A 12,706-nucleotide genomic window follows, 5' to 3' on the forward strand; every position below is an offset into this window, starting at 1 on the left:
CACACTTTAACCCTCCTGTTGTCCTCGAGTCAAGGAAAGAAGGGAGGAAGAAGGAAGGAAACGAGAGCGGAAGGAAGGAAGGGAGGAAGAAGGAAGGAAAGGAAGGAAGGAGGATGGAAGGAAGGAAGATGGAAGGAAGGAAGGAAGGAAGGAAGGAAAAGAGGAAGGAAGGAAATAAGGAAGGAAAGGAGGGAGGGAGGAAGGAAGGAAATAAGGGAGGAAGGAAGAAGGAAAGGAAGGAAGGAAGGAAGGAAGGAAGGACAGGAGGAAGGAAGGAAGGAAGGAAGGAAGGAAGGAAGGAAGGAAGGAAGGAAGGAAGGAAGGAAGGAAGGAAGGAAGGAAGGAAAGGAGTAAGGAGGGAGGGAGGGAGGAAAAGAGGAAGGAAGTAAGGAGAGAAGGAGGGGAGGAAGGAAGGAAGGCAGGAAGTGAGGAAGGGAGGAAGGAAGGACAGGAGGAAGGGAGGAAAGAAGGAAGGAAAGGAGTAAGGAGGGAGGAAAAGAGGAAGGAAGTAAGGAGAGGAGGAAGGAAGGAAGGAAGTGAGGAAAGAAGTACGGAAGGAGGAGGGAGCAAAGATAGAGGGAAAGAGGGGAAGAACGAAGGAAAAATTAAAGAAAGAGGGAGGAAGGAAGGAAGGAAGGAAGGAAAGAAGGAACAGTCAAAAGAGACGGGGTCAATTTGACCCGGGAGGACGACAGGAGGGTTAATGTGTCTGCTGGCGGCCAGCACATGAGGACAATTCATGTTCCCAAATCTATGATGTCTGCACCCTTCTTACAGGTAACCATATAAATGTTGGAACAAAGGTTGCTGTCATCTTCCATGTATAATCATATCTGTTCTTATTCCTGCTTCAGCATCAAGCATCAAGCCCTTACAGCTGGGCAGAGGCACTATCTTTGCAGTATTGCAAATGTTTACAGCACAGAGCACATGATGCAGCAGATGAAGCAGCACTATCTCAATGTGCTGCACACATTCACACGTTCACTCAGGTGTGTTTCTACAGTTAATGTCGACAGCTTGAGGTTTTGACAGCTGATATCCATCTCACAGCGTGTTTTGTGTCTGGCAGGTCAGAACGGCACTTGCAGGCGGAGGTATGGGGATCATCAGGATAGAGAAAAGAGTGTGTGCGGAAGAGGTGCGGAAAAAGATATGGAGGCAAGGACAACGCTGCATGTGTAGAGGAAAAGCAGCCGCAGCAACATAGCTAATTCTGATGTCATACTTCCAAAAATAGTCAAGGGGAGACGGATATGACAAGTAATGCGTTACCTTTTTAAAAGCCTTAATGAACTCTCAGTGAGTGCATCATGGGTATTTTCATATCAGTACCTGCTAATTGTTAAATACTACAAATGTCTCTAATGAATAAATGTGTGACATGTCTATATGTGTTACACATACTGTATATACAGTTATAGAAGACAGTATGTTAGTTGTTTAGTGTCATTCAGTATTATTTAGTGTTCTTCTATTCTTGAGTCAGAATATCATTTTTAATTATATATCTGTATTTTGACTTTATTGAAGCAGACTGACCTGGGGCAAGTTGAATTTTCAGTAAGGTAGCCTGATTTATACATTACACATCACAGTCATCCTCATCAGTCCGTCACATTAGTATATGATACAATATATACTATGTGTAATATACAGTCTAGGGTCAGTCATTACTTCTAATGTTTTGCTCCAATACATATCCTCTATCAAACTTAACTTGAAATTTATGTATTTTGCATTTGAAATAGCATTATAGTTTTTTCTGGGAACTATATAATCAAAACAATTTACTTCATACTTCATTCATCATCCTGAAGTACTACAATACACATGAAGACAGTACTGTTAAGAGTTAAGATGAAAAAGCCTTTCTGAATAGAAAAGGTGAAATGAGGTATGAAGGACTGAAGTGTAGCATTAAGTTGTCCTGTATGATTTATTTACAATGAATACTCTTTTTTAATGTTGCTTTACATGCTTGTAAACTACTTTAATAACTGCTTCTGTCCAGGAACCACAAATGGAAAACATTTTTTTTCTCATTTTGGCGCATTTGTAAGCAAATGTCCTATTAAATGAATAACCAATGAAAAAAGTAAACACATTTGTACCATGATGTAACTTTAATAACGTATGTGCGTATATCTGCGCGCGCTGTTTGCCTCGCGGTGAGCTCGTGAGTCTAGCTACATTTGACATCAGCAGATATGAACTGTGTCGTCGAAGGAAACTGCGTCAAAGGTAAAAAATAAATAAATAATAATAATGATATTAATAATAACAACTTGACCAGCTTAACATGACTATTAATTTGCTGATAAGAAATAGTATTTTAAAATGTGTCACGTCTATATTTAGCAATTTTAGCGGCTCACAAGAAGCATAAACATGAATTTATGATAAAGGATAATGCTAGCTTGGCTAATTTAAGTTAGCTGAACGCCCAATTTAGCTAGAATACTATTCAGCATTAATATCACTACAAATAAGACAGTCTGCCTAATTTATATAACAGTAACTGTCTATTTAAGTTATAGTAACACATGTAATGTTGCTAACTCTTCCCTGCCGCTTGTTCCAGCCTTTGGAAAGGCCATTCATGCCCTGTCACGGATTGGTGATGAGCTATGGTTGGATCCCTCGGTCAAAGGGGTGAGCAAAAAAAAACTTAAAACTATGAGAAGAGAGACTGTTTATACTTATCTCATATTCCTGACTTTAACTTTCTGTACCTTATCACATTATCAACATAAACACCAGATACGATTTTAAGAAAACTATTAAACTGTATTTAATAGAATAACTGTAAGTATTGACAGTGGAGGAATAACCTCGCTTGATAATCTGATCATATGTTGTTTCTACTGGATTTATATAATGATGGATTTTTATTTTTAATATTTCTGATTTAATGATGAATCTGCACAAGTAAGACAAAGTATGTATGTATATAATTGTGGATGGTAAAATTGTATTATTTTCTGTTTTGGACCCCAGAATGATTAGCTGACATCATTGCCTCATCTAATGTGGATCCTAATGAACTAATAAACTAATAAACCAGGGGCATAGGAAGACGTTTTGTTCCTCCTAGAGGGATAATATTATTTGGCCCCTCCTGCACTTCTTGTTAAAATAAAATAAATGTCATTGTATATGAGGCCTCTAATACATGAGTCTTCTCCACGTTTTGTTTCTCTGTTCCTACTTTACTTCCAGTCAGCAGCAAAGAGCAGTGTTTTGACTGAATCTCTCTGTCTCTTTGTGTCTTAAAGTTGGCGCTGAGATCGATGAATTCTGCTCATTCTGCATACGCCTGCTTCTTCTTCTCACCACTGTTCTTCCAGCACTACAGCCCAGGATCAGTATCAGAGCAGGGCACTGAAACAATGACATGCAAACTGGTCATGAAGGTATATTAGGTCTTGTTGGAGACAGTAATGGAGGTTTAACCAAACCAGAACTGACCTGAGGCATAAAAAGTGACATAATTATGTTCTCTATGGTCAAAAATTAGTGATGATAAGTTTAATTTAAACACGTCTTTTTCTTTTGAAGTCTGTGCTGTCACTTTTCCGTTGTTTGGCATCCATTGAGCGCACTGTGGAACGATGCCAGATATCAGTCGGCACTCCCAAGGACAGAGTGATGATCCAGTTTTTCTGCAGGCACGGTAAGGAACATTGGATTTTATATCATAAGCAGCCTGCAGTTAAAGAAAAAAATTCAGGAACTATCATCTCATTTAGTAGTATAGGGGTTACTTTTGTCAGCTCTGTTGGTCCATTTGTGTATCATTCAATCATTTAATTAATATATTCTATTCAATATTCGTTATATTCCAAGAAAATCATGCCCTATTATTTTATCCAGGAGGACTGTTAAATTAAATTCTCACTGTCAAGCTAAAGCACAGACAGGCAATGTTGTGAATGGGCTGTTTGAGCACCAGGCCTGTACACTTGTCTGTTTAAAGTGTAAATTCACCTCCATGCCTGAGCCTAACTCCACCCACTGCATCATTTTGAAATATGTTAAAAAAACAAAGCAGGAGGGCAGGAGTAGCTCAGTGACACCCCTATAGAGAACATTCATTAATAATTACAATAATAATAAGACAAACAGTGTGACAACTTTTAAACAAGCCAGAATTCATTTTTAAATAAACTTGTCTGTGGTTTATTTAACGTGGTTTATTTTCATGTGAAGACAGTTTTAGCCTCAGGAGCTAATAGCATCACTGACCTGCTAGAGGGAATCTCCCTGTCCGCTGTTAGCTGCTGAAGTTAAAATTGTAACGATCAGCATGTATTTGAAATGAGCGTGGGCGGGCTGCACTGTTTCACAGACTCTCAACTTCAATGGTGGCCGTGTGTTAGCCATTTACTATTTATATAGATTTCATGATGTAGAGAACTACCAAACGGCCGTCTGTATGTCAATATTAACACAAGCATTAGTGTGTTTCTTCACAGAACTTTAATTTAATTTAGTTTATAGCTCAAAAGTCCACAGTACCTCTTTAATGTATGTATTGTTTATGTCTTAAGGGCCTAACTGGTAGAACAGGGTCAATGCGCCCTCTAGTGGGTCACCACTATAACTGTTGGGTTGCTGTGTATTCTGTGTCCAACTTGTTTCTGTGACCCGAGGCCTGTATCATTAAAGAAGTTCATCGCAATCTGGCTCTCATTGGGTGAGCTGGATTCACTTAGTCTAACATTGGCTATCCTGGATAACAGATATCACGCAGCTGCCTAAGTAGACTAAGGCTTAAAATGAGTGTGTTATATATATATGCCTTTTGTATGATGTGAGTATTTTTGGCTTTTTAGTTGGATGTCATGCATGTAAAAAAAAAAATAAAAAAAGGAAAAAGTAATGCCATTGTTTCTGCTACCAAAGCAAAGAGAGGAAGAGAAGTTAATGACTGTTGAGATCTATCCAACCATAATGTTGTATGTATAGTCATGGGAGCCAATTAATAATATGAGCTGTTTTTACTTTGGGTTGGATTAAAATTATGGTTACCATGGACACCATCAGTGCATCTGTCAAACCTGCAACTCAGCTCCATGAAGACGCCCATCAGCTGCTGGAAAATATTAAACCTTGTCAGCACATAAATGGTAAGAACAAACTAGCTTTATTCAGCTGTTTTATACTTTTAGTTGGTGATCTGCAGGCAAGAAAAACAAATGACAAAGGAAGTGTGTTTGTGGCTGGAGACTGACTGAAATACTTAAATGTTTCTCTGTAAAAACCTTACTTTGTGGTCATTAGATTAGATCAGATCAAATCAGCTCATTTGTAGCAAGGGTTTATTTTGTAGTGTTAAATTGTCGATGTTCCTTTTGTCAGTGTTTATAATACTATGTAGGATTTTGGCTGAATAGAAAAGCCACACTAATTTGTTTTAGTATTACCATTTTCAGTCAAACAGCTGTGATCCATGCAGCAGTTATTTAAAAATGTGCATCATTTAGTGCACGGAGGTATGATGCACGTGTGTTACTTTTCAGATTTGCATGTATCTTACTGGATTTTCTCACATATGTCTCATTACCATTGATCATAATATCATTTTGTTGATTCATGTGTCTGAGTAACTCCCATGTAAGCAGTATATTGTTATAATTAACATTGCTGTTTTGTGAGTTTTCCTCATCTTGCTGTCTTTATTCTATGACGACAGGTGTTGGGAAATCTGGTAGAGGAGAAAACAGACACCAACAGCTCATCTGCAGGGGTAAGAAACATTGAGAGAGAGAAATATTGGTGTGAAAGGATACATCTTCCATTTATCAGTGACATAGAACAGCGATATTGGTATGTTTTAAATCTGTGTTCAAGACTAAATTCTCTAATCATTGTAAAGGTTCTGATGCCTCAGGCTTTATTACTTACCTAACCTTGAACTTACAAACACATGTTAACACATACAGAATGATTTAAACAGTGTCTCCTTGTTCCTTTGGTAAGTGGCCTTGGTATGAGAACCATACCGCACTTATAGGTGTATATATGTGTATTTAAAAACAACAACTATTGACTTGGCATATGAAAGGCCTTCTTCAATCCTACCTCTTCCATTTTATCATGTATCAGGACATCTGTTGTTGCATCATTAGCAAGCTGAATATATTCTAACATTCTCATTTCAGTCTCTTTCTCTCTTTTTCCGTAATAGAAACAGATCAAATTGGTCCAGCCTCACAATAAGGGTGAAGAAACTTTCTCAGGACAAATGAATCTGCATCAGGGTGCTTACATCATGGAGAAGCTAAACTGCTGTGACTGGTGTCAGAAGAACCTCTTTTATTATCATCAGCAAAATCACATTGTAATCAATTTGTAAATTACTATGTGTGTTATTATTTGGCACAATTATAAACTGAAATTGTCTGCTCCATGAGCCTGCAGCACAATGCCAACACAGAGTAGCAGAGTGGGACGTCTGTCCTCCCTCTTGCTCTTTGCTGTTAACACATGTAGCTGTTAGTGAGCAGCTGCTCTCATCACTCTTTGGGTCTCACTGCATGTTTTCAGCAGAAACTGTCCCACTCGCTGCCTGTTCTTGGATGGCAAGCAGATTGCTCTGGTAGCTGCAGTGTGACTGCACTGTTACTGCAGGACATCTATGCTAACAGATGCACACACCATCTCTCTTTCTCGCTCTCTCTCCCTCCCTCAACACCACACTCACTACGCACTGAGCTATTTCTTAAAGGAGCGACACTACTTGTGTAAAATCCTGATGTTTAGGCATGGCGGGGGGTCAACTAAGGTACAGCAGGCTGCCAGGTTTGCAATACACTTGCAGAAATCCTGTTTTTGTATTGCATATTTCTGATTAATTTATGTGACATTAACTGTGAAGTAGCACAATCTGTTCAATAAAGAATTAATGTTCTTCTTGTTTTTGTGGAATGTTGCTTTATGCTAAATAAATGGTTTGTTTGTTTTTAGGTCATTGTGAAATTAGTTTTCTTGTTGGGAGACCAGTGTTGTCAGTCTTCTGGTTTACGAGTTGATTCTGGTGGAGAAGTTTTGTTGTTTTAGTGCATTTTGGATGTGAAATGACCTGTTTTACTGAGCTGTACTGTGTGAACAGTTTTGAAAAAATTAAACTCAGGAAAGAACTGTAAATGAACGGATGGTACACAGACCATTATATTCATCAATTTAGATGCACCAGTAAAACAGTAAACTAGTCTGAGCGTTTACCATGGGTTTAGTATGAGTATGTATGAGAGTTTTTTTTTTTTTAAATTGCAACAATGCTGACACACGTTATGTCTAATACTAGGTTTCTAAAAATCTCAACCTTTTCCTGTTAGATTTATTTTACCTTGAATGACCTCTACTGACATTATGCTGCAGACATGGTATTGCATATTGTCAGCACTTGGTGGCAGTGTCTTCCAAACATCCTGTCTCTGCTTTTGTAACAGGCATCACAAAAACCCACAACCTGTATTTCCAGGAAAGTGAAGCTCTACAGGCAGTATTTGCCTCACACCTCTGTCCCAATGTGCTGAAGGCTCCAGCCAGGTGAGAGGCTCAGCAGTCTGTTAGTGTAAGAAATGCAGCACTTAAAACTAGGAGCATATTTCTATGATTGAGTTTTGGCTTAGAAGTCCATTGTAGCTCTTTTTTCCTTTATGGCAGTAGTGGATTTATTGTGGAATGTATAAGATGTATGATAGCTACCTGCTGAGCATTTTGTTCTCTCAGCTGACTCCAGGAGACAGATCAAACCCCGAAAGATACACAAGTTCATTTCATTTCAGTATAATCAACCAGAATGACGAGGACATAATAATAATGGTTCAAATCAAAAGGTTCTCAAATGAAGAATGCTGTCATCCAGCAGTACTACAGCATGAAAATAAAGCTCCCTTTCTCATGGCTTTGGTTGATTCTGTGTTCGTTTGTGTTTGTTTTGCTTTCAACTCCTGCAGGCTTTTTGGTGATATGGTGATGCATTTCCCAGTGTCTCAGGAGGAAATCACTCTGTCCATGAGTCCCCTGAATGTCAGTCTGAAAAATTACTATGAGGGGGGAGACGGTGAGCTAATGTTACAATGTGATTAGGCTCAGACTCTGATCAATGCAGTGACAGATATAAACAGATTAAAAGTCACTCTGACAACTAACTGACTGTAAAAATCACCCATGTAATTCTTCAACCACATTTGAACAAACATTATAAAATGCAGCGCAGATATTATTTGACTTGGATGTGCTTCTTTCACAGATCACATGAAGATGATATGCACCGAGATGTCCTTACACCCAGACGAGTTTGACTACTTTCAGTTCGGAGGGGACTCGGACATAACATTCTGTCTGAAGGAGCTGAGGGTAACGGTTATTTTTGGAGGTTCTTTTTATCGTGTCACATGAGAATATTATGTGTGTGTATTCTTGTGCGTATGTGTGTGGTATGTGTGTGTGTGTGTGAGTGGCTCTCCGGGGTCATTTCATATCTAAGAGGTCATATTTCTGAGCCTGTGATCTGGATACTGAACTCTCTGTATCATTTTCATATGAACTTTCCCCTCAGTGCTGTAGCCCATTTTATAGCAAAGATAGTGTGACATTTTATACCACTACATAGAAAAAAGTAATTAAAGTGATGAGCTGCAGAAAGTACAGGCTACAACATTTCATGGTTGCTAAAGAAATGTGTACCTTTCAGTCTAAAGACCGGTTTCACTCCAGTCAGCCTTCAACTATTTAACTATTCTTTATTTTGAGTAACTGCAAATCACTGGATCTTAGAAAACTATAATGTTATTTCCAGAATGGCATGAGCAGTAATCCAATGTGGTTAGTCACAGTGTCTAAATGAGCACAACCCCAACTTAAGTTTCTTTGAAAACAAGCAGCGAACAGACTTGGTTGGCCATTTGGAAATTTGGATGAACTGCGTTAGTCCCGTTAATGAGCATTAACGCCCACAACTCTTGTCCCTCATGTCTTGGAATGTCTCTTCGACATCCCGCTGTGAGGCTCCTCATTAGCCAGCCTAGTCTTCTTGTTCCTGTTGGTTCCCTCAGAAGTGGAAATCGGGTTTGGATGGATTAGAAACCCGGCTTTAACTTTTAGTCGACCTCAATTTACTTGAGCATTGATATTTTCTTTAGCCTGATTGTTGTAAACATGCTATAACTTCATGCTTAAAATAAAAGGGTTCAAACAAGGGGTTGGGTGCACACAAGCAGTTCTCAGCTATGGCCTCTGCTGTTTTATTTTTCCAGGGTTTACTGTCCTTTGCAGAGTCACATTCCCTGCCGGTGTTGGTCCACTTCGGTACTCCAGGAAAGTAAGTCTCCTTGACATAACGATTAGTTCAAGTGGCTTCCATGTCTTAAATTACAGAGACCAACGCCAGACTCCACACTGAGAGCGTAATTAACACCAGCCAACCTCAAAACACAGTAAAATATTTTGTCTGTTTCTATTACCAATAATTTTCTCCCAAGTGCTCATGTAAGATTTTCTATTGGCTGTGAATATGGTGAAAGATACTGGTGAAATGAAAAAGCAGTCATATTCAAGTCATTAGAATTCAGTCACTGTTATTTGTAGGCCTGTGTGCTTCTCTGTGGAGGACATGGTGCTGGAGGCCACGGTGGTGCTGGCTACTCTCATTGGCTCTGAAAGCAGGGGCCCCTCTCAGCCTACAGAGACCCCGGCCCAGACCCCACTCAGGTAAAAAAAAGAAAACACCACACTGGTTACAATCCTCTGTTTTTAATCTAACTCTGCCTACAGTGCAAATTTTGAGCTTGCAGCATTCTTGTCACAACTGAAGTGTGTGCAGGCCTAGTTTCTCAGATCTGCAGTGACTGTGTATTACCGAGTATAATTGAATTTTCCCACACTGCTCTACCTGAGCTTTTCTCCTGGCACTCAGTCAATGCAGTTTCCCCTCATTGGCTGTTTTTAGCTTCCTAAGAGTGCATAGTGTTACAGCAGCCAGCCTTGTAAAAGAGATAAATAGGGCAAGCCCGGGACATGTGGGGTTAGGTTAGAAGCTTGTCAGTGTGACAGTCTGTAATCCCCTCATCTCCACTCTGCTAGCCTACTTGGCTGTCCTGCCAGTGTCACTCGTCCTCCTCTGCTAACTGTCTCCCTGTGTTGTATTGTGCTTTGGGCTCTGGGCGGATCCGGTCACACCAGTCCCAGCTGGACTGCTGAACATCTGGGTCATTTGTAGCTTGGTTTGCTTGTGCGCACTGCAGGGAGTCTTCAGTGACATCAGTGACCTGATGGTTTTTCAGTGCTCCTGTCCCGACAACTCTTTCATTCTCTGTTTTGAAATCAATCATTTAGGCCTTTTCTTCTCACATGCAGTGTATTTTTGTTATTCGTGGCATGTTTGTTAAAAAAACTACTTGTTTGTCTGCTGCCTCAGGGCCTTTTGGAGTACAAGCACAGAGCCTGAGGTCATCTGAAGACAGTTTGGAAGCAGCTCTTTACCCCTTCCTGTGGGTTTCCTCTTTTTACTTCTGGTCTGTTTGCTTCTCTGAGGGTTATGACATGAAGTGTTGTTACATGCATAGGGTTGTTATTTGCTAATGCCACGCTTAAAGCCACTTTCAGTATCAGCTTATATAGAGATACACACCCTGTGCATGAATGTCTTTGTAGAGGTGAATAAACATGATGTTCCTGATATTCCTCTGGAAGCTGAATGTACCAGAACAAACCCCTTAAAACAACTGATCACACTCTACCTCAAACTTGAAACTACAAGTGATTTTTAATATTAACATCACTTTTTTTTTTATTATTAAAGGGAGAAAACAGGGTCAAAATGTACAGTTTTTTAAAAGGCGCTCTGTATTTCAACCTCACAGTTATTACTGGTGTGTGAAACTTCCTCTCTGGCCTTTGTGCACCTCTCGTATTTTCTCTGCCCCTAGTTTTTCCATTTCATAGCAATAACATCATCTCTTTCTTTGTCAGACATGTAGGTATAACAAACTCTGCACACAGGGCACAGTACTAATCCACAACCTCAGGTGTCAGATTTCACTGAGACATACTGTGATTTCCCTATGTTGTCCACATAGGAACAATAATCTCTTACTGCCATAGAACATGACAATGCTGCTTGTGCATACAGGTGTTGTTTGTTTTCTCAGGTGTGCTGTGATACCTGTGGGTTCACGCAAGGCAGACTCGGATAAGTCCCTGGATATTCCTGCTATGACCGAGATGGTCGCATCGAGCCAGGGCAGCCCTATATTCAACCCAGACGTTATGATGCAGCTTCTGCCTCACATTGACGACTCGCACATACTTGATGTACCTGCGGAGGCCTGCGCTAGCGCCACCACAACCCCTGCTTCCTCCATGGTAACAATAACAACTCCCCCCTGTTGTTTTGTAATTTTCACTGAGAAGTCCATATGGCCTCTGTTTGCTCCCCCAAGGCTTCCATGATTTACAGTCTTGACAGGTTGGATGGCATTGTGAAGTGCCAATGTGCTTGAAGAGTTTTACTTTGACCTCTATTGAAAGTATGCCCAGACTGCCATAATGCCTCACTCTAAGAGGTGTGACTAAAGACAACAAGCAAGGTGACACTGGATGTGAGAGATGAGAAGTCCATTTTCCAGGTTAACATAATGAATCCAAACATCTTACTGGCATCAGTCATATTTATTTCTATAACTTGACTTATTCCCTGTCTTATTTTTAACTTGTGCTGTACTGCTTTTCCATACTGAATGTTTTGGTTTTAGTATCCTGTTGTCAGTCAAGTTTCTAGTGACCCGCTGGGTTTAGTTAGTTAAAATCATCCACTTAACACTATCTCAGCACTTAAAATGTTCTTTAATTGCACTGAGTATTGACTGGATTGAGCAACCTGAAAAAAGGCAACTTATCATAAAGGTGTACACTAACACGTGTTATCTCTTTTTGTCCTGTAGATCTGCTCCCTCCTGTTCAGGGCCGTGTCCTCAGAGCAGGATGACGATGGTTGTGCTGCCAGACTGCCTGTCCTGGCATGTTACAGTGACACAGAAGAGGAGATGGAGGAAGACTGTACAAGAAGCCCTTCACTCTGAGGTCAGAGCTGTTAAAAACAATGCTCAACTCTCATCTCCCCTCTTTGGAATGCATCTGATAGTCGGCCACAACGTTATAAACTGTAGTCTGGATGATTCATTTATATTTAATGTATTTTGCGATTCAAGTAGTTTTTAAGCATATTTTTATAGCTAAAATTTTGCTTTTCTTGTTTAAACTGTTTACAAAGTGTCAAGTTTCTCCAATGATCATTTGGAAATACAAGAGATTGTTTATAATTATCAAAGTATGCATCAATGAATTTGTTTTGGTGTGTCAGTGGGGAGAGAGCATTAATCATAGTATGTGAGGAGAAAATGACTATTTGGTCTTGTCTACAATAACACGACGTTGGCCACACCTGTCTGTTGACAGTAACAGTAGTCTGCCTGATGTCTGAGGAATGTGGGAGTAACACACACAAATCGTACATCTTGTTCTTGAGCCTATCTTTTCGCTTGCCTGCACAACATCCTGAGTTTAGTAAGGTAAACTCACTAGATGCAGAGCTGAAGGTGATGATAACTTCATGGCAAAATTCTGCCCTGGAGGCATCCAGCTCGTACCTGTGGGGAACACGCCTATGAAGCATATTGTTCAATATTCAAACATG

At 39.9% G+C, this 12,706-nt stretch overlaps 1 protein-coding gene across 1 annotated transcript; it reads left to right on the top strand.

Annotated features, from left to right (window-relative positions):
- Positions 1-2,210: 2,210 nt before the first annotated feature.
- Positions 2,211-12,105, top strand: rad9b (RAD9 checkpoint clamp component B). The gene is made up of 12 exons (XM_062417082.1): positions 2,211-2,244; positions 2,585-2,655; positions 3,279-3,416; positions 3,562-3,676; positions 7,458-7,557; positions 7,968-8,074; positions 8,264-8,370; positions 9,270-9,334; positions 9,601-9,723; positions 10,096-10,220; positions 11,144-11,376; positions 11,955-12,105. Exons 1-12 carry the CDS (start codon positions 2,211-2,213, stop codon positions 12,090-12,092), a joined length of 1,356 nt encoding a protein of 451 aa, XP_062273066.1. The 3' UTR covers positions 12,093-12,105.
- Positions 12,106-12,706: the final 601 nt, after the last annotated feature.

Source organism: Scomber scombrus, chromosome 4, assembly GCF_963691925.1.
Source record: "Scomber scombrus chromosome 4, fScoSco1.1, whole genome shotgun sequence".
NCBI classification, from domain to species: domain Eukaryota; kingdom Metazoa; phylum Chordata; class Actinopteri; order Scombriformes; family Scombridae; genus Scomber; species Scomber scombrus.